The following is a 23,219-nucleotide window of genomic DNA, read 5'->3' on the forward strand; positions in this document are numbered from 1 at the left end:
AGATCATCAAAGAGTGTCATTTGATACCTCTTTCTCTCTTGTGCTGCTTAATGTATTCACACCAGCTATAAGAGTACTCTTATAAATTATAAATCATTGCTTGGTTTCGTATTATGCTACATTGATATACGCAGAGGAAAGGATTCATGGTTACTGGATTTAAAGAGAAGATTTAAAAAGGGGCCCTACTTTAAAGAGTCCTCTCCTGCTGATGTTCAGGTGTATATCAGTATGTAGTGTCTCTACTTTAAAGAGTCCTCTCCTGCTGATGTTCAGGTGTATATCAGTATGTGGTGTCTCTACTTTAAAGAGTCCTCTCCTCCTGATTTTCAGGTGTATATCAGTATGTAGTGTCTCTACTTTAAAGAGTCCTCTCCTGCTGATGTTCAGGTGTATATCAGTATGTAGTGTCTCTACTTTAAAGAGTTCTCTCCTGCTGATGTTCAGGTGTATATCAGTATGTAGTGTCTCTACTTTAAAGAGTCCTCTCCTGCTGATGTTCAGGTGTATATCAGTATGTAGTGTCTCTAGTTTAAAGAGTCCTCTCCTGCTGATGTTCAGGTGTATATCAGCATGTAGTGTCTCTACTTTAAAGAGTCCTCTCCTGCTGATGTTCAGGTGTATATCAGTATGTAGTGTCTCTACTTTAAAGAGTCCTCTCCTGCTGATGTTCAGGTGTATATCAGTATGTAGTGTCTCTACTTTAAAGAGTCCTCTCCTGCTGATGTTCAGGTGTATATCAGTATGTAGTGTCTCTACTTTAAAGAGTCCTCTCCTGCTGATGTTCAGGTGTATATCAGTATGTGGTGTCTCTACTTTAAAGAGTCCTCTCCTGCTGATGTTCAGGTGTATATCAGTATGTAGTGTCTCTACTTTAAAGAGTTCTCTCCTGCTGATGTTCAGGTGTATATCAGTATGTAGTGTCTCTACTTTAAAGAGTCCTCTCCTGCTGATGTTCAGGTGTATATCAGTATGTAGTGTCTTTACTGTGATGTGTCTCCATGCTTTAATGTTCAAAAAGCTGCAGCACCTCTTTTCACCCTCCGCCTGAAACCAGAACCCAGTCTGCTCTGATTGGTTAGCTGGCCGGCTTTGTTGTGATTGGTCAACCGCTTAGAGATGTCCCGCCCCTTATCACGTACAATGTGTTGGAGCGCTAGCCAATAGAAGTGCGAGTTATAGGTAGTGATGGCACTTTGTTCAGGAAGTAAATAAAGAAGTCAAATGGAAGCGATTCAAGGGGATTTTAGTCTTTGAAGACCATTTACATGCACTAAAACCTGTATAACACACTACAAGAAAGGGAAAGACCCTTTATAGGGCCTCCTTAAGTGTTGTCAATTTGAAAAAAAAAGTATACGTGGAGTTTTATCGCTTGAAGTAATAGTTTTCATTTTAGGAAATATACAAATTTTCTTTCCTGAGAACAGTTAGATACATTACCTTTTACAACCAGCCAGTTTACAATAAGGTATTGCTTGCTAAAAAGGAAGGTTTACTAGCTACTTTTCAGACAAATAACTTTTCCACATTAGAGTACATGCCACCATAGGCGGAATTTGACATTTGCGCTGGGTGGGGGCAAACCTTTTTTACTGACGTCAATACAGAGTCCCAACTATTGCGTGGGGTGCTACGGATACATACAGTAGCAATAAAGCCAGTGCTCACCACACTGAGTATGACTTTTCCCCACACACACACACACACACACACACACACACACACACACACACACACACACACACACACACACACACACACACACACACACACACACACACACACACACACACACACACACACACACACACACACACACACACACACACACACACACACACACACACACACACACACACACACACACACACACACACACACACACACACACACACACACACACACAGAAGGGGTGGTCTCTCCCCCAACAACAGTGCATTACATAACTGTAAAATGTCGTAACTGTGCACATCTTATATTTATTTGATAACTACTATATTCCTTGTTTACTTGAACACGCTACAATATTATTAACCAGTGTCCTAGCTTATTAAAATATTGATATACGAAATATTTGTATTGAACAGTTTTCGACGTAGTAATGCTGTAACATATTTCAGCCACTAGGGGGGCCCCCCCGCAAAATCCGCCTATGCATGCCACTAAGGTCGCGTGTCGTAGCTCCTGATTCATCAGCATCCAGACAGAACAGATTCGCCCACCATTTTAACTGCTACTATTCCCACTTATTTTCCCGTTGTCACCTCCTCAAAGCCTAGACAAACAACACATGGAGGACGTGTGAATGGAGGCCCACGTCTCCGTCCTTTTTGTTTAATCTTTCACAGTCGCCCACACAGAAGCAGGAAGACAAGATTACGGGACCAGCCTTCATTCGTTTATTGCTGCGTGGCAGAGGACACACAACGGCAGCCAAAAAAACCTGTGTGCACCGAGCCATTACTGCTATTTTAGTGGATGCTTTTGCAGGGCAATTGACGGGAAAGTGCACATTTGTGAGCACATAGCAGTAGACCAAATGAGACTTAATGAAGGATATAGCTCATGTGTTTTTCCTGCTATGTCTTTCTGTCTGTCTGGCCCTCTCTCTCAGCGCACTCAGCTACCTTTAATGCTTCCTACTCTGCAGTTATGCACCGCTTAATTATAGTGTGCCGGTTTTTTTTCAAGCTCTGAGTCGTCTGAAAATAGACAGAAGGGGAAATGTAGTCCCTGTGTGCCCATGTGTTTGTGTTTGATACAAAGCAGACTCTTTTTTTATCTGTGTGTCAGATCTACAGCTGACCGCAGCCATGACTTGGCAGGAGGATGTGGGTGAAATCGATTCAGGATGGCAGCGAGACAGAAAGCAAGTGTCTCAATAGCGAAGGATACAAGGTGGACATGGAGATATGTCAGAGATTAGGCATTTATTCTCAAATAAAAGCTGGTATTGACAAAATAATGATGGGACTTGGAGAGTGTCCTGCATAAACCAATAACATCTGATCACCCTACTGTCATTAAGTCAACATTTACGATGCTATGCTACAGTTTTCAATATCGTTGTTGAGTTTTCTAATCAATATCTTAATATTTGTTGACTTTTGTGACAGAAAACAATATGTACATTTCAGAGTGACTGAATCTGGCATGGCCATTGTTGTGCTGATAGGATTAGTGCTGTGGAAATTTGAATTATGCTAAATTGAATAAGATTAAAAGGGAAACGTGCTGTGTTTGCATAAACTGCATAGCTGTAAGAACAAATAAAAAAGCAGGAGCGGCTCACAAAAAAGGGAGGCAGTTTAAAGAAATGTCTTTAAATGTATTTATAAAACAGGCAGAAATGTGCAGTCAAAGCAAGTTGCAGCACAAGTGGTGAATAAGGCATTTACATCTCTCATTTCATTGCCAATGTCCTCGAAACTAATGAGCAGCTTTTCACCCTCTGTCTGAAACCAGAGCCCAGTCTGCTCTGTTGTGATTGGTCAACCGCTTAGAGATGTCCCGCCCCTTAGCTTATCATGTGCAATTTGCTAGTGCTAGCCAATAGAAGCACAAGTGTTACGTAGGGATTTCATTATTTTCCTGACATTTAGGACTTTAGCCTTTGCAGACCATTTACATGCATTCAAACACACTACAGGAAAGAAAGGAAAACCCATAGAGAATAATAGGGCCTCTTTAAAAGATGTTAGTGTGGTTGAATGTGTTATTTATATATTCAAACCCCAATTAAAAAAAGGGCCATACTGTTCTACTTGGGTTGACTAAATTATACAGGCTTGGTCTAATGAAACCCTTTCAGACCCAAATTGGGTGAATTAAAAATGCATTGTGGTGACAGAGAAGGTAAATACAGAAGTCCTAATGTATTCCTCGTCTATCATACGTGTTCAAACAGACTCAACAAACGCACTCGCTTTCAGAAATCACACTTCTTCTACGCCATTGCAACCCCATCCTGCCCAAATAGAGCTGGTAGAGGAAGTAAAAAGTGAAAAGCTTTGTGCATTTGTTTCCCTTTTCAGAATCAGAATCAAGTTTATTGCCAGGTACGTCAACAAAATACACCGTAAAAATAAATGTTGTTTTATTAATGATCATTCATTGAAACTTACAATTTTACATTATCGATTCAAGAAATGTTCATTATCTAGTCAAATCAACTTTAAATTCTACCTTATCTTAAGTCACAAGTCTAAGCAAGGATAACTTTAACTATATTTATACCAATTGACAAATTCAAGTTATGTTGACTCGTGTTTTCAAGGCAGCAATTGAACTTACATTTTCATATTAAAGGTCCCATGTCATGGCCATTTCTACTGATCATAATTCCATTGTTGAGGTCAACTAGAATAGATTTACATTGTTCAATGTTCCAAACTCACATTGGTTTCTCAAACAGCATCTCTGTATAGTATGTGTATTCACTCTCTGTCCTACACGGCTTGTTGGAGCTCCTCCCCCTCCCCCTCCCTGTGAGCCCACTGTGCTCTGATTGGTCAGCTCGCCCACTCTGTTCTGATGAGTCCACCACCGTTACAGCGGAACATCAGTGATTATGTGTTACCATGGCGTTTGTTAGCAACCAGGAAATGACACCAGTAATGACAAACAGATGAGAATGCTGCGTGGGGTCTGGGTTAGGGCTGCTCGATTATGGCAACGATCATAATCTCGATTATTTGGGTCAATAATTGTAATTGTGATTATTAAATGCGATTATTCATTGGCTTTGAAAACATCCATTTATTGGAGAAAAAAAATAAATAATAATAATAATGAAAATATATTCGTTTTATTTCGATTTCCTACAAACTATAGTGTGTTATATTTCCCGTTTACTTCCCCTCTCTCTCTCCCTCATTATACGCTCCTCTCTCTCCTCGATCAGCAGGTAACAGATGCCCAGCCGTTCCTCATAAATATCTCCTAATCACCGTCAGCGCTGATTCATGAAGCGAACAGACGGATAACCTTCAGTACATCATGGACTGTATATATAGAGGGGTTCATATTCTTCAACATGCTTAGAGAAGAGGAGGACAGATGGGCCTGCTCATGTGAGTGACAGAATATTTTTGAGGTGGTCCTGGGGACACAGAATGAGGAATGAGGAGAGGAGAGAGAACTGAACACAACATTCATCACTGTGTGTTTCCTCCCAGAGTGCAGAATTAGTCATTAATTTCTTCTCCGTTCACTCTACTTCCAAACACATCACAGTTTGGTGGATATATTACACTGAAGTCTTTTGTGTCCTATATATACTGCTACATATTCACATACAGGAAAGGTCCCTTTGCTTCAAAAGTATTAATAGAGACGCGAAGTCCCGCCCATCTACTTCCGACCCATGGGACCTTATTTCGGAAAAATGATGTATTGAAGTCAATGGGGAGAGAAAACGTATCTTTGGATCCCGTTTGAATTGTGCCACGAATTACACATATGATGTTTGTCAATCTTAAAAAATCATTTCCATGTCAAAAAAGCCACAGTTTGTCGTAAAACTGTTGAAATATAAGACTATGAAAAATACGCAACTAGAAAGACTACAAATCCCAGAGTCCCGGTCCCGCATGCTGGCTCTTACGGAACCGACTAACTCCCCTTGTGTGTATGCACAGCTCTCAACATGCCCTTGGAGTGATTTTCACCTCTTTTAATACTTTCCGCCTCATTCTGAAAGAAAGAAGTGAAATGTGCCAACGTGACGGCCGTCTTGGTGTGTGGTGCGAGACGGGAGATGTAGTTCATTGAGCGGTTTCACACAAAGAAAGTGTTACTTCACAGTTTTAACACACATTTTTTTTTAAATTGACGAACATCATATGTGTAATTCGTGGCACAATTCAAACGGGATCGAAAGATAATCTTTCTCTCTCCTTTGACTTCAATACATATTTTTTTAGAAATAAGGTCCCATGGAGCTCCCTCGGAAAGGGAGGGACTTCGCCTCTCTATAAGATTATTTAAAGATCGATATTGATGCTGGTTTTTTTGTTGATTGACCAACTGATGAAACCTTTGTGGCATGGCATCCCTCTCATATTTAGTATTATTATTAATTTAAGTTTCTACTTCTTACATGTTGAACACAAATACCTGTACTTTCTACTTCTTACATGTTGAACACAAATACCTGTACTTTCTACTTCTCACATGTTGAACTCAAATACCTGTACTTTCTACTTCTTACATGTTGAACACAAATACCTGTACTTTCTACTTCTCACATGTTGAACTCAAATACCTGTACTTTCTACTTCTTACGTGTTGAACACAAATACCTGTACTTTCTACTTCTTACATGTTGAACTCAAATACCTGTACTTTCTACTTCTTACATGTTGAACACAAATACCTGTACTTTCTACTTCTTACATGTTGAACACTAATACCTGTACTTTCTACTTCTCACATGTTGAACTCAAATACCTGTACTTTCTACTTCTTACATGTTGAACACAAATACCTGTACTTTCTACTTCTTACATGTTGAACACAAATACCTGTACTTTCTACTTCTTACATGTTGAACACAAATACCTGTACTTTCTACTTCTTACATGTTGAACACAAATACCTGTACTTTCTACTTCTTACATGTTGAACACAAATACCTGTACTTTCTACTTCTTACATGTTGAACTCAAATACCTGTACTTTCTACTTCTCTCATTTTCCAAACAGGCTGGTTCCTTTAGTCTGAATGTGTGTTTGGTGGCGTGATCATTATTATTTAGAGTCATTGCGTGCCTATTGATTTGAACACGATCCGTGTATCCATCATTTCCTGGTCTTCTCTAAAGAAGAGGGACCAATGAAAACGTTGTCATGTTGCCGTTGGTCACCATGGAAACATTCATTAGCTAACAATGACATTATTGTTCTATTAATATAAAGGGAGGTCAGGTACTCTTTAAAACAGCTGCTAGTTATGGGTACTTTTTACTGAAGTACATTTCAAAGCCTCTTTACTTTGACTTGAGTAAAGAAGTTTAGTCAGTACTTCTACTTTTACCAGAGTATTTTTAAACATGAGTATCTGTACTTCTACTTGATTAAAGGATGTGTGAACTTTTACCATCTCTGATGAAGATATGTTAAAATGTTACTGAGGTAGAGGAGGATAAGAGGAGGAAGGAGAGCTTCAGCAGAAATGGAAGATCAGACGCTGTCATTAACTCCCTGCTGCCTGTCTGCATGTGGTCTGGCTGCAGCTCTGACTCTTCAGTAACTCACAAACCTTTTGCTACGTGTCTGTCGCATGTCATCCAGACATAAATACATTCATTTGGAGACATTAGTATAATTACTGTGAATACACGCTGTCACGGAGAACCACTAAGTCGCTTTACGGCAAGTAAGAGCGAGTACTAATTTGAAGGGAAGACTAAAAACTATTCCCAACTTCTCCTCGAGAGTCTGAACCGGCCACTTAGATAAGGGTTGGAAAGCCAGTGAGAAAGCTCTTTCAAAATTGTTTAGAAAAGCCGAAAAGAAAAGCAAACTCAGTAAATCCAGAGAGGAGAGACAAACGTCAACATCCTCCTCATGAGAGGAAACAGGGTTTAAAGAAAGCATGTTGCTTATTTGGAGAAATATGAGAACCAATGTTACCAGGGGCACGAGACAGAAGCTGCCGATCGTTCATAGTTGGTAGATTTCAAATCCTACCAAATAAAAAAGCTTCTTCTACATCAACATGTGTCCCCTCTTCTCCATGTCTCTTCTACATCAACATGTGTCCCCTCTTCTTCATGTCTCTTCTTCATCTACATGTGTCCCCTCTTCTTCATGTCTCTTCTACATCAACATGTGTCCCCTCTTCTTCATGTCTCTTCTACATCAACATGTGTCCCCTCTTCCTCATGTCTCTTCTACATCAACATGTGTCCCCTCTTCTCCATGTCTCTCCTACATCAACATGTGTCCCCTCTTCTTCATGTCTCTTCTAAATCAACATGTGTCCCCTCTTCTTCATGTCTCTTCTACATCCACATGTGTCCCCTCTTCTTCATGTCTCTTCTACATCAACATGTGTCCCCTCTTCTTCATGTCTCTTCTACATCAACATGTGTCCCCTCTTCTTCATGTCTCTTCTACATCAACATGTGTCCCCTCTGTGTAAAGAGACTCTGAAAGTTTCAGGAACAAAGATTCTCTCTCTTTTTGATCGATTTCTATAAAAACCTGTCTGAAAATGAGCTGATCAGATTTTGGCCACTTTATGATGTCATAACGATGTGTTGGCTTGTGTAACCATTAGCCCCCCCCCCCCCCCTTATCACCTCCTTGAGCACCATTGAGTTCTTTGTAACCAAATCTCTCTCAGAGGGGCGTGGGGAGGGGCTCCTTATTTTCATCTAAAGTAACAGACAGAGAATCAGCACTTTGGATACAGGGCTGAAACAGAGGGGATTATGGGTAATGCTGCAATGATCTGTTTGGTGTTTCAGCCAATCAGAGACAGGTTCTGTATATATCTGAGACCTGTGATATATTGATGAAAAACAGTATAATAGGAGACCTTTAAAGGCTTCTTCTGGACTCCTTGATGCCCTCGTCTGAACTCTGCTGTCATCATTTCCCCCTCCTTCCCCGTCTCTATGCTTCTATTTATTTCCTCCTTCCTACTCACTTTTTTCTTCAGTCCTCTCCAGACGAGGTGTGTCCTCTCCAGACAGACGCACCACAGACACCTCGTTCACCGTGGTTTGGACGGCAGGTGGGAACGTGAATGTGAGGACAGAGGAAAGGACTCATGGGAAAAATGTGCCACAAAGTTTTAAGCTTATTTCTGGACTAAACAAACTGGTGATGACCACTCTCTGGTTTAAGTGGTGTTAATGTGTCTCGCTGCTACCTGGTGTTTAAATCCAGACCTAAGAGTGTCTGAAATTCTCAATTGACGATGATAGAACAACATTTATTGGAAAAATACTGGCCGTTAAAAGCTAGGTAATGAACTAAATTGGTTGTTAGGTTTCAAATTGCTTGTTTGAAATAAATTGTGTGGGAATGGAAGCTCTGCTCTAATTAACTTCACTAAATAATTGCAAAAAGAACCACTAACATCTTAAGCAATAACAAGTAGGACATACTTTGTTGACATCTTACTTAGTTTTCAGTAGTTTTAGCCATAATGACGCTTTTTTGTCAACGTTTTTACACAGAATATGATGTAATTACCCATTATTGCTCCTAAAATGATGAAATTAACTTACCACTTTTAGACCAAAGAAAGAAAAATCCTTAATATAACAGGCAGATTTTCATGAGCACACTTATGCTCCTACTTCCACACTTGATGAGGTTCCCTTGTGCAGCGAGATTGCCTTTTTAAACCGCTCCAAAGCTCCATCTTTAACGTGTATTACGTCTAGTGTGTGTGTGTGTGTGTGTGTGTGTGTGTGTGCTCTCTTCTTGCTGAGTCAGCCATGAGGAGAGGTTAGTTTGCTCTGCCAACATGTCCGCCCTGACCCCTTTGGAGGGACATGAGAGGAGTCTTTGAGTCAGACACACACTGCTGCAGCGTTGAGTCTGCAGAAAGGCAGAATGCTCCAGGCCAAATGACCACTGGCAGGATCACCGTGAGTGGAAAACTGAGCCCAGATGGACCCATAATGGGAAAGAGAGATGCATGAATGGGAGGATTAGGAGGCTGAACGTGATTGGAAGGATTTGTGAGTGATGGAAAATAGTGTTCCATTTCCACCGAAAGTCTGTTGCTTTCTTTTCGTTGTTGAGTGTGGCTTCTTTGGTCCAAATGTGTGACGGTTGTTTTTTGAGTGGTGCTGCTTCAAGACATCAATATTTACTTCGCTGATTTTCTCTGTAACGCCGCTCACAACAGCAACAACAATGGCGGACTAAGTTGTGAGGTTGATTTTAACGGTTTCGAAGCCGGATTAAATTGAAGGACGACAACTTTAAACTCTTCTCCAGAGTTTCAAGATTAATTGTTTGCCAATGTGATTCAGGGGCATTTGCTGACCGCTTCAGTAACGTTACTCATCTACCGGCATCTAGTGTATCGTTTACTAACGGAAACAGCTAATGGAAATTAAGTAATTGTGGTGGAAGCATCGTAATTGGGCACCGTCTCCGAATTGGCCCTGGAAACTCTTTGGTGGAAAAAAGGGATAATAACGGTCTAATCCCCACTTCATGCTATATTTGAATAATGTAGTGTAGGACCATACCTATATAAGGCAGATTTATACTTTTTATTTTTCAAAATACCAAACAGTTCATGCATTTGAGCCATTCCTCATTTCGCTCAATTTAACACTGTCTTTGCATCATGGGCTGATTCTGTGAGAACAGCACCACCTACAGGCCTGGCATATGTACTGCAGCGTCTCCAGCGCTTTCCAACGGCAATGTCCGTGGCTGTCTCCTCCTGATTGGTGGAGTTGGCCCAATAGCCGTAGCGCCACTTCTGTGACGTCATAGAAGTGTTCAAATCTGGATCAGTCTGTATCAGATCCGTTGCAGCCCCTTTTTAAGAGATTTGGGTATGGAGGGAAAGAGAGAGGGTTGTGTTTTCTAACACTTGGTGAGTTCCCTGGAACACCGGGGGGGACACATATTCATGTAGAAAAAACGTACAAAAGTGCATTTTGCATGATAGGTCACCTTTAAATTGAATTGTCAAGTCACAGTTTTGAAATACTAAATAATAAAGTACTTTCTTTACACAACAGTATTTGGTGGAATCTTAAAAAGAGAATCCATCCTGAAAGAGAGACTCCAAAAGCATGTGTTCTACACCAATAGACATTTTGATTAAAAAGAACGTCTTTGAGTCCCTGGTGTGTGTCAAGCTGTAAAGACTCTGCATATTAACACTGCTTACAAAGAAGTAGTCCTAAACCCAAAGTGAGATAACCCAGAGGACAATGCTCTGACCTCATCTGGGTTATCTCACTTAGGGTTTTAAGACTACTCCCAGACATGATGCAACTGATTGCACATCACGTAAACTGACCTGTGTGTGTAATATTGGATGAGTTCCTATTTAGAAAAAGGAACACCAGCAGGGCTCAATGTCATGGATTGCTCTTCTATATATTCCAGCAAATGAAAGAAATCTCAAAGTGAAGTGAAGTAGAGCACGATGGGACACATTTAAAGAAAGTGGGTACACTCGGAAAGTTAACTGCAGCACTTTATCACAAGACCCCTCCTGGTACGGGCAGAATACCAAACAGCAATATAGCAGTGGTATCTGAGGGGGGATTCATCTATTTCTTTGGCTGAAAGAATGAGTCCGTATCCAGAGAGAGACTGGAGGAGGAAGAGGAGGAGGAGTGGAAAGTCCTTCCCAGTTGTTCAGTAAAGTGTCCCAGTAGCTGCAGTTTAAATGTTCCGACAGCAGCCGCTTAATGAGACACGGCTCAGCCCTCCGCAACTTAATTAAAGCCATGATTCACTTCTCACACGCCAAGCAGTCTGCAGAACATCTGACACACACACACACACACACACACAGAGTTTTGGGATACATTTCAAAACATGAGTTACTTTGATAATCCCTAAATCAATGGCCGACATTCCCATAGATGAGGATTCCAGACGAACACACACACACACACACACCTCTGGCTCCTTGGACTCCCGAGGTAAACACTGGCTATGGGATCTGCTCTGAAAGGCGTTCAGTCAGCGGCTAGAAATGCTCCGTGCTGCTGCTCTGCCGTTATTAATGCCCAAATGTGGCCATGGTGCGACACACACACACACACACACACACACACACACACACACACACACACACACACACACACACACACACACACACACACACACACACACACACACACACACACACACACACAGGCCTGAAACCTAACAACCAAATCAATATTTATCGGCAGCGGTGGTGTGATTACATTCCCCCTCCCCCCCAGTCATGTATAACAACCCCAGTGACAGCTCTACTCCCACTACACACGTATCATCATGTCACCGCTCAGATACACAGGGATGAAGGTAAACACTACAAGATCTGTGGGCATAATAAAGCACAGAGACCCCCCCCCCCCGTAACTTGATCTAATTCAAGTTGCAAGGCTTTATCATTGTGTGCACATAGCTACAGTGTAGATATGAAAAACACATGAATATATCGCAAGAAGAGTCAATGGAATGATATATTAGATAAATAATTTGCAAACAGATGAATGTGTATGGATGTTCTTTAAAAAGTTGAGGTGTTTCATAGGTAATATTGAGCCGTTTTCCCACAATGCAATGCAACCCTGAAGTTATTACGTGAAGGATCTGTAAGATAAGAAATAAAGCATACGAGGGTAACCGTGTAACTTGGTCTTATAAGGACAATTCATCAACTTTAAGAAACACTTTGTACCAGAATATTCTCTGCAGGAAATCCATACTAATCAGTGGAAAATGAGACTTTGCGTGTATGACTTTCCTGCCATTCACGAGTAAAAGAAACACAAAGAAGTAATGACTCGCTTTGTCACTTTTGGTGACTCAAGTCTTGCTTCCACTTTTGTTTGGGAAGTCCAAAAAACACTGGTCATTTTCCCTTGTGCAACACACACACACACACACACACACACACACACACACACACACACACACACACACACACACACACACACACACACACACACACACACACACACACACACACACACACACACACACACACTTAGACAACCACAGACAGACCAGATGTCAGTGGAACATGGAAGTCTGACAGATGGTAACCATGTCTCAGTATGCAGCTGCTGAACACACACACACACACCTTAAAAACCATCACAGTAAGACATCATAGTGTAAAAATGTAACGTGTGATTATATACGAACCAGATTCCTAATTTACTCTTAGGAACCAGAGTCTGATACGCGTCACAACATGCATTTAACAACCCAATCAGCCTGAGATGCGTTTTATGGTGTGTGTGTGTGTGTGTGTGTGTGTGTGTGTGTGTGTGTGTGTGTGTGTGTGTGTGTGTGTGTGTGTGTGGCAGGCAGATGTTGAGGCACCTCTGAATCATGGGAAGACTAGCTTTATCCCCATCAAGGATCGAGTGAAACCCCAGAAAATCATCTGAGACGCCGTCATCTGTTAAATACTGAAGTCTGCCCGGCGACACGAGTACACACACTTTACCTGGACAGTTCTACTTTACCACAGGTAGAAGAAGTACTTAAGTAAAAGTCCCGCATATAACACCTTACTTAGTTAAAAGTACACAAGTATTTGCATCAAAATAAACTTAAAAGGACCAAAAGTAGAAGTACTTATGGAGCATAATGTCTAATTTTAGAATTATATATATATAACTTTACTGGATAATTATTATTAATGCAGTAATGTGTTCATCACAGCACATCACATTGACTTTATATACTGCTGCTGGATATCTCAACCTATAATATAACCCCTGTATTAGCTTATAATGTGAAGCAGCCATAAATCGTACTTAAGTAAATGTACTTCAACACATTACACCTACGGTCACATTTCACCCATTCCTAAATGTTACATTTTGGCTAATTGCCAAAAAAAAAACATGGTTGTTCTTTGCAATAAATGATTGATCGTTGCTTTCATTAAATTATGGATTTCTTTTGTCATTTTGGTCACATGATTCAAAATGTTTGCCTTTTAATACATCAAAAAAATGTAAGTTTAGTTTTGAGAGAAGGACCATATATTGACCATATATTCCAAAAAGAAGAGTAAAGCTTGTGGTAAAAAGTCAGAATGTGTAGCACAGATTTCCGTGATGATTGATATATGCTTTATAAGCAGTCGTATTGGAGGACAATCACAGACTGTTGAATCAGAAGGATCACAGCGAAGCAGATCCCTGTTCTCCAGACACAAGTGGTTTTACAGAGAGGGAAACAGAAGACATCATTAGTTTTCCCCATGTGCAACACTACTGGCATGTGTCTGCTGTGAGAGATTGGGTGAGAGTGTGTGTGTGTGTGTGTGTGTGTGTGTGTGTGTGTGTGTGTGTGTGTGTGTGTGTGTGTGTGTGTGTGTTGTGTGTGTTTTCCATGTGAGTGAACCACCTCAGGCAGGAAGGCCTTGCTGATGACACACAGATGAATTTATCAGGGATACAAAACTGGAGGCAGATAGATTTACAAGGGCTCTCCTGTGTCCTCACACACACACACACACACACCCCTCCCCCCCCCCCCCCCCCCCCCCCCCCCCCCCCCCCCCCCCCCCCCCCCCCACAGTATCCCTGTTTGTCGTTCTGAGCTAAAGGGATGTCTCACTGTTTCTGTGAATGACTTAATGGTCGTAAAGCTGCGTCCATGTGTGTTTTATTCCTACACATACAGTGATGAAAGCATCCTCACAAGGGTAGGAATCACAGCCGTGGGAACATGTTTCAAATGGGGGGTGCTGTGGGGATCACATCCTCTAGGGGGGTCCGGGGGGAAGATTTTTTTTTAACATTATAAAGTAAAATGCTTCAATCTGGTTCACTTTGAGCTGAATTGCCAGAGACTAGATCTAAGGGGTACAACTCTAAACACCCATATCGAAAAGATCGGTTTACATTTTAATAATGAAATAAGTATGTGGATTGACTAAAGTGAACAATCTAAACACTCAGTCCTTTACCTCACTGAGCCTCTCAGTCTGTCTGGAGAGGACTCTCCCTCCACATTATTGTAGAAACAGCTTCTTTTATCCGTTAGCGCAGCAGAAGCTAACAACAATCCCCGGCGGTACCTCTCTCGCTCTCTCTCTGTGTGTGAGCTGCGGGCGCCTGATAAGCCGACATCCCCCACTTTCATCGTACAGGGCAAATGGAAACTGTAACCGGGGTGAAAAGGGTGTTATCTTTACTTAATTATGAATGTTGTTACATCAGGTCTGACATCGTTTTTTAATTATATTTCCATTTAATCTTGTGGACGTGCAGATCCCCTGTCCTCCATCAGGGGGTGCTGCAGGTCCAAACACACTATTTCAATCGAGATCACAAAAAGTGTGTGCGTGTGTTTGTGTGTGTCGCCCGCTAATGAAGTCCAGACGCTGGTGCAGATGGTCATCAACTCAGTCCAGTGCACGAGGAGTCCTCCGGCTGTTGAGTGGACTTAAAACAGGAAATACAGAAGCTGATCAAGCTGAACCCAGAGTTTCAGTTTCAGATCACATTTCCAGATCAACAGAATGGGTGTGGCAGATAATCTGGGTGCACTGACACCTGCAGGCACCGCTGGTTTACCCGGGAGATTTCCATTGCTTCACGATACTCCTGTGTTTCTCCTTATTTAAAAACACACTTTGTCCTTTTTGTTTAATGCCAGAAGCTTGTACTGTTCTGTGTTCTTTCCAGGGACTTAAGTAAAACAGGAAGATTTTAACATAAAAATGCTGCTGCAGAGCACTTTGTTATTTTCAGTCCTTCAGTCTCTGAAGCTCAGACCCCAGATCCCACACTTTGGATTATGTTTTAGGTCTGAAGGCGGGAAAATATGTACTGGTTGCTGGATGTGGTTGTTATGTTGAGACACAGCAGGCGACCCCCCCCCCTCTTCCATGATGATGGGATGTTTGATCTGGGATTTAGCAGCAGGAAAACAGCAGCAGGACTAAAATCACACAAACAGGACGTCCGGGACACACACACGAAACACACGACACACACACGAACGATTTCATCCGAAAAATCACACAGGATCTGGGTTAGATTCAGAGAAACTAAAAGGATCAGCTCACCGCGTAACAAGCATCGATCCTCGATAGATACCATGAAAATAGACTTGACATTGTGTGTCTGCGCTGGCCGTGAGATTTGGACTTTCTAACAGCAGCATTTTGAAGCTAAATCTCTTCATTTCACGGACATTAATCAGTGGATTGGCTCACAGAGCGGCTGTGACGGTGACCTTTGCGTACATACTGAAGTGCATTTTAACTGTGATGGATAGATGAGATAGATATATACTTTATTCATCCCACATTGGGAAATTCTTTTGATGCAATAGTTAAGCTTTGGTAATATTATTTCTACTTGAACTGAATCAAACAATTAGAACTTACTTCTTATTTCTGAGCGTTTTTTTAGGGACTCTTATTCCGTACAGTACTGTATTGTTCAAGTTAAGACTCATAACATCAACATGTAATCCAATCATTTGCCAGTGTTTGCAAACTGGGTTCAATTTATCTTTGACACAAACATGTGCTTTTGGATATTAGCAATCCTACAGTTGACTAAATTAACCCAACATAGTCAAAGCCTTGATGCTAAAGACTCACTATCTTCCCAAACTACAAGCACACTACCTATTTTATAAAGACGTATGGATGGATTTAGCTCTACCAAATACTGGCACAACCTCAAAAAACACTGGTTGTCAACTTTGTATACATATTACATCACACAAATAATTCCACTATGGACAGCTGATTAAGATCTTTTAAAAATTAGAAAGAAACAGCGATATAGCACATTTTAAATGACGGTTATACGGTACAATAAGATCCCATTTGCTGGATTACAGAGTCCCTTGTTTGAGGTCTCTGGCCCCGGTGACTCAGCATCAGAAACAGCTGACAGCCGCAGACCAACCAAGGTGAGGAATTTAGAGTTTCCCTGTAGAAATACCAGACGAGGTGTTTCATTTTCTCCCCCTCAAAGACTTTCCCATTGCCATCCCTTGCTTCAAACCAGTGTAGCATGACTGTGGGTCAAGCGTCCCTCGCATGGGGACACTTGTTGGACTTTCATGTTGGGAATTCAAATAAGTCCCTGAGGTCCGGTCTGCCTCTGACCCGTGTAAAAGGAACAGGGTCTTTGTAGGAGATGTGGATGTGAGCTTGCAATATTAAATAGGTAATAATGACACAGTGTAGTGAACAGAACTGCAGTGTCAGCTCTCTCACACACACACACACACACACCTAAAACATCCAGAGGCACCTCACAAAGAAAGCCTTATTAGCCGCGCTGATCTCAGCAGTAACAGCGCCTTTAAAGGGAGCAGAAGAGACCGAAGATGCCAGCAACACATCCGTCTCAAAGTCACCCGAGGTTCAAAGTGAATTCAGAGCGACAGGCTGGAGGTGGAAGGCCACAGGTCTGTCAGCGAGCAGCAGCTAAACCAAATGAGTCTGGCCTTTGGGCTCAAATACAAAATCAGGGGTGATAACCTCCATTTGGTGAGGGGGACAAATGTTTCACCACCAGGCTGTTTGAGATCCTGCTTCTAAATGTATTTCTAATAGCTTCTAAGACACAAGCAGTCGTGTTGACTAGATGTTCACCTCATTCAAGAGGAAATACAGAGAAATGATTTTCTCGAGGTCCAGGGATGGGGAAGGTGTTTGACTATGTGTATATGTGTGAGTATGTAGGTGTGTATATGTATGTGTGCATATATGTATATTGTGTAAATGTCAATCAACAGGTAAAGCAGATTAATAATAATAACAATAATAATGATTGCAGATTATAAATAAATCATTTAGGGACAAGGGGATGAGATTAAATCAATTATACTTCTTCTCACTCCTTTTCAAACACTAGACGTGGCACTGTTTATGTTGCTAATACTGTTGTTGTAAATGTCATTTTTTAAAAATTATTTCTCTTACATGACTATGCACTGCAACATCTGTTTTGTTTTGTAATTATTTATTTTACTTGTTCGAAATAAATGTGTCAATCAATGCAAACGCTGGGTATTTAATTTCAAGCATAACAAGTCAAGTCTTTAAAGGTCTCCACCAACTTTTGGGGATTTTGCCCACGAGTGATGAGCAGTTTGGCCTAAAATCACCAGTCTCTAGCATACTTGCCAACCTTGAGACCTCAGAAATCGGGCGCATTTCAAAACCACCGCGCGGGGGGGGGGGGGGGGGGGGGGGGGGGGGGGGGCGGAGCTGTATTAGATTAACATGCTTATTGTAGTTGTTAGTGCACTGTCTTGCGGCCTGTAGCATGGAAAGGAGTGAGCAGAAGGTAGAGTTGTCGATTCTTGTTCTGTTTACTGTGACTATCTTTCTCACCCTCTCAGACTGTCAGTTGCGCGCGCTACTAAAGAGACGCGCTGCCATGGAAACCAAACAATGGTGTAGCTGTATTAAAGTCCGAGTGGAAACAGTCCTGAGTAAATCTGATTTTGTCTGAAATCGGGAGAAATATGACCCCGGGAGGAAACCGGGAGAGGGCAGTGAAATCGGGAGTCTCCCGCGAAAATCGGAAGGGTTGGCAAGTATGGTCTCTAGTAGACAATTCTATGCATATTAAAGCATCAGTTCACCTACATCTGGTAAAATCTGTTCATGAAGATAACTCTGGTTTAATTTGACTAGTTTTTTTTACAATACCACAACACAGAGTTGGGTAATTTACCTGAAAACTATTATTTATTAGGCAGCACATAATGACTAACATTAAATACAACCAATAGATAATTAAAACTCAATTTGACTAGAAGATAAGAACTTGGGAAAAATTGAAAAGAAATCTAATTTTCTTACTGTAAAGACATCCAAAATGCCACCACACCAGCAGAACCAACAGCACTAATTAACAAAAAGTTGGCATATTCTGAGCATGAGATTTGTCTTGAATAAAGTTTCCCTGCTGCCGTTCTGCTTTCTGTCAGCTTTCAGGCTGGCAGGCGACTGTAAACCACATCTAAGTTGGCGCCTTCTCAAACTGCTGCAGGCTGACGCCTCTCAGGTCTCAGAGTCACAGCGATGCAGAGAAGAAGAAGTAAAAATGGTAACTCGTCGCAACCTTCTTTGTTTATTTAGGCACACACTGCGAGTATTTCAGCTTTGCTTGCTGTGTGTCAGTTAAGACAACAGTGTGAGAGGACTGTGCCATTCTGTCTCCTTTACAAGAGGTCACGACTCCGTGGGTCTTTGGAGAGAAGTGAGAGTTTACACTGGGAGGCCAGACAGAAATCCCAGGCCTGCTACACATGCCTGAAGCAAGGCGTGGGTGACTGGGTGTGTGCGTGTGTGTGACTGTGCGTGTGCGTGTGTGAATATGAAGATAGGGGATTCGCTAAGAGGGCATAGAGAATGTAAACAGATTGAGGTAGAGATACACTAAACTGAAATGTTGACTTTAAATTAGATTTATTACGTCAACACATTTCACATGACGGTTTTAGAGTTAGTTGAAAGCAATAATATTAAGTTTGAGGTAGAGATACGATACAGCTTTATTTGGAAAGCACTTTAAAACCTCCAGGCCAAAGTGAGAAGTAAATAAATGAATAAAATCCGCCCATAAAAAAAAGAAATCACACAGCTCAGCTCACAAACCCAAAAATAAGTACAAATACAAAAGAAAAAGGTAAAAACAAAGTAAACAATTAATAAAATAATACAAGCACAAACAATAGGCCGTTGTCTGATAGATACGAAGGAGAGTTGTGAAGGAAGTCAAGAACACACACACACACACGTTGGCTTTAAATGATATGTATTATGTCAACAAATTACACATAATTGTATTATATTAGTTGGAATATTAAGTTTAGATAAAACACATTAGGTTCAACTTAATAGTATTGCTTTCAACTAACCTAATACAGTTTGTTGACATAATGAATGTCATTAAAGTCAACGTGTCAGTTTAATCAGTGCAGTGTCCGTCTCACCTGTGTAATCATGTATAAATACACACACATCACAAGTTATATTCACACACACACACCCTGCTTTAACCATCTCCTCTTCAATCAGGACACCCTGGATCAGCACCCTGTCATCCCCACAGCAGAACAAAACATCCACTTTGTGACCCGTGTGTGTGTGTGTGTGTGTGTGTGTGTGTGTGTGAGAGCATAGAGGAAATCCACAGTATAATGAAGGGAGGATGGAGCAGAAAGCAAAAAGAAAAGTGTGTGTGTGTGTCTATAGTTGTGTGTGTGTGTTGGGCTGATGCAATGCCTGCGGAGATTGGCACAAATCTCGGAGCAGCATCCAGAGCTTCTTGTCACGGGGTTAATAAAGTCTTGGTTCAGTTGTTTTTGTACGAGAAACTCCTTGCCTGGAAGCTGTTTTAATAACACACAGTTGAGATGAGGTCTCACTTTGTGCTAAGTTTGTGCAACAGGATAGGAAAACAACATGTTTTTCCCTCCTGGATAATTATACCAACAACAACATTGTGCTCATCTGTTTGTCAGAGAGAAGTCACTACATGATAACTTGGTTTGAATGTTGTTTTTTGGATATTTAAAATGTACTTCTTGGTTTTAAATAAGACATCTCGAAACCTCAGCAGAAGAATAACACACTATTACTCATTGGGGTGAATTGACCCGGGCCCTCTTTAAACACAACCGTACTCGAAACGCTGTAACTAATGTGGATTTTAATAATCAGTTAATAATTGTTTGATTAGTGTTATTTAGCAAATGAATGGTTAAATGCTTCAAATCTGAAATACTTCCCTACATTTAGCACGGTATTATGATCAGAACAATAGAAATCATCAGTTTAACCAGTGCTTTATCTCAAAACTTCAACATAAGGACTTAACACACTTTCTGATACTTCAACACTTTCTTACATCTTGGCTGTTCGTATAATCAGAATACAACCGAATGGAAACGTGTAGATTTTAAAGCCAATATCAGCAGTATGAGAATGTGTTGCTATGTCCTTATAAGGGCGCTGATTGGTTCAGGATCAAACATAAAGTTATCACAGCGTGGTCTGAGGTTCCCTGGAGCATCATGGGGGTTTTCTTTTAGGGGATTAGAAAAATGAAGAGTCTGCCAGATGCAGCAATGGTGACTCACACAGAGAAACACCTGATCAGAGATTTGACAGCCGTGGTTAGTGTGTGTGTGTGTGTGTGTGTGTGTGTGTGTGTGTGTGTGTGTTCACTCTTTATCCCAGCAGCACTAACCCTCAGAGGCAATCCCTTCACATCACCACCTATAGACTGACACTGAAGCATCAATTATAGATGCAACCTAAGGTATCAAAATGTAAGAAATATCACATGTCATGATGCAGAGTGGCTATTTGAAATGAGCAACAAAGCCTTGTAGACTCTCTGTCTCCAACAGCAGCATTATGGGATTATTTTTGGGATTCAGTTTCTGATTATGGAAAGAAAATACCCAGAAAGATGGTCTTTATTTTGCCCCGTACAGTAGACCTGTTGTACTGTACAGGTCAGCAGCAGTATGGCTCAGTTCTGTGATTTTGGCGCACTATACAACACACAGATACCACATGCAGGGGCGTAGATGCAGGATTTAACAAAGCAACACATTGATAATCCTAATGTAACATAATTGCAGTTTCTCCCTGGCGTACCACATTTATTTTATTGTGTGATCAATTGTTAATCAGGTCTCCAGGGGCGCACAGACCTGAGAGGACATTAGTTTTAATCTCCAAATTGATTTTCGGGGTCCAGATGGTACCAATCTTTAGGTGGATCAAATGTGTCAGCTTTTGCAAATGCCCACTTTGCTTAAAACCCCAACCGCCCATGCACTGACTCGCGATGCCAAGCCACGTTTTCCGGAGACAAAAAGCCTCCATGCCACTTGTCAGCTGAGGGGAAGCGGCCGGTTGCTCAAATCCAATCGGAAACACACACTTCCAGCAAGAAACCAAAAGAGAAACGCTCAGCAAAAACCAGACAAAAGCGCAACAAGAACAACACAGTCTATCCAGCTGGATGATTTACGCACACACGAATCAATTATGTATCTGCTGTGTTACTGCACCGCCTTAACAAATCAATATGTCAACACATAGGATGCCTTGAATCAAACACACACACATTGCTCCACACACACATACACAGCAGAGAGAGAAGAGAGAGGGAGGTCCTACCTGGTTGGAACATACTTTGGAAATAAAAGATGACCAGAATAAAGGATCCCAAACAAGTGGCAAATACCATCCGGCATATCCTGCTCATCCTCATCAGCTCGCTCAGAGGCTGTTTCATGTCGGGGGGGTGCTGCTCGCTCCGTAGGGGAGGGTTGAAGGGTTGAAGGGCCGGTGTGTATGTGTTGTTTGCTCCGGGGTTTTGGTGGCACTGACTGTACGCCGGTCAATGAGCTGAATGCATCCAACACGGAGCGTACCACTTCTGAACTGCTGGAGGGGGGGGGGGGGGGGAGGAGTAGCAGGGGCAACGTGACGGTGACGCACACACCCCTACATTGTGAGGGGATGGGCGAGTCCAGATGTGCGCTACTTTTCAGGGGCGTCACAATGAAACCTGTTGTTCTCTAAAGCGAGTATTTTTTTTATAAGAAAAACGGATGAACGATACAACTTCAGGATGAGGACATTATTCTAAGACTTAAAAGGTGATGGATTTGATGGAAGTATTGTTTTTTTATATACCTAGTTTTGTTTGGGGGAAAATGTTATATTCACTTTAATCGTCTATTTAAAGGTGCGTCTATTGTTTTGATGTCTTTTACTGGTTACATTACATTACATGTCACTTGTTAGACACTTTTATCCAAAGCGACTTACATACTCAACACTGTGGACAATCCCCACAGGAGCAACTTGGGGTGAAGTGTATCAGGGACACAACGACATGCTGACTGCAGTGGGGTTTGAACCTGTGACCCCCTGATCCCAACACCAACGCACAACCCACTGCGCCACACGCCTTCCTACTTACTGTATATCAATTTTCTGTGAGTTTGTCAAGAGATGTCTACTGTGAAGCACTTTGAACTGCAAGTCTTGTATGAAAGGTGCTATACAAATAAAGATTATTATCATCATCCTTCTATTTTGTTCGACCTACGATAAATGAACTGTATGAGTCATTGCTTTGCTATCAGCAGCTTTAATCTAACTTTACATTTACTAAAGCTTAGAATTTTCTTTTCATTTTGTATTTCAGTTTTTTCTTTGTGTCTTTGTTGTGATTTGGTTTTAAAAATATGAGTTTCTATTCAGAACAAAGGGCATCTGTTTAATGAAATAAGCCGATACATAAAAAGTATTAAAATATTGGAGTAGTACAAGTTCAACTGATATTGATAGCAACACCAATTGCAGCACAAATAGCATGAGTGCAGTTTCAGTGATTACCCTCATAGCAGCTGCTGCAGAAGGAGTTTTATTGCTAGCGCTCACATAAAGTAATAATATCATTAGTAATCATGGTAGCAGTATTACAGTGGTTGCATTAGCAGAATCAATTTGACTGTAATGTGTTTCA

The 23,219-nt window shown here is 41.3% G+C and overlaps 1 protein-coding gene across 2 annotated transcripts in view; it reads right to left on the minus strand.

Annotated features, from left to right (window-relative positions):
• chst11 (carbohydrate (chondroitin 4) sulfotransferase 11) overlaps positions 1-23,096 on the minus strand; it is a 98,313-nt gene extending 75,217 nt beyond the window's left edge. Inside the window, exon 1 of one of the 2 annotated variants that reach the window (XM_079653698.1) lies at positions 21,875-23,096. In XM_079653698.1, coding sequence (XP_079509824.1) covers positions 21,875-21,977 — 103 coding nt within the window. In that variant the 5' untranslated portion in view covers positions 21,978-23,096. Of the gene's footprint in view, positions 1-21,859 lie in introns of both variants that reach the window. The other variant, XM_079653697.1, reaches the window with a different exon arrangement.
• Between the last annotated feature and the right edge of the window lie 123 nt (positions 23,097-23,219).

This window comes from Notothenia rossii (genome assembly GCF_949606895.1).
Source record: "Notothenia rossii genome assembly, chromosome: 10".
NCBI classification, from domain to species: Eukaryota; Metazoa; Chordata; class Actinopteri; order Perciformes; family Nototheniidae; genus Notothenia; species Notothenia rossii.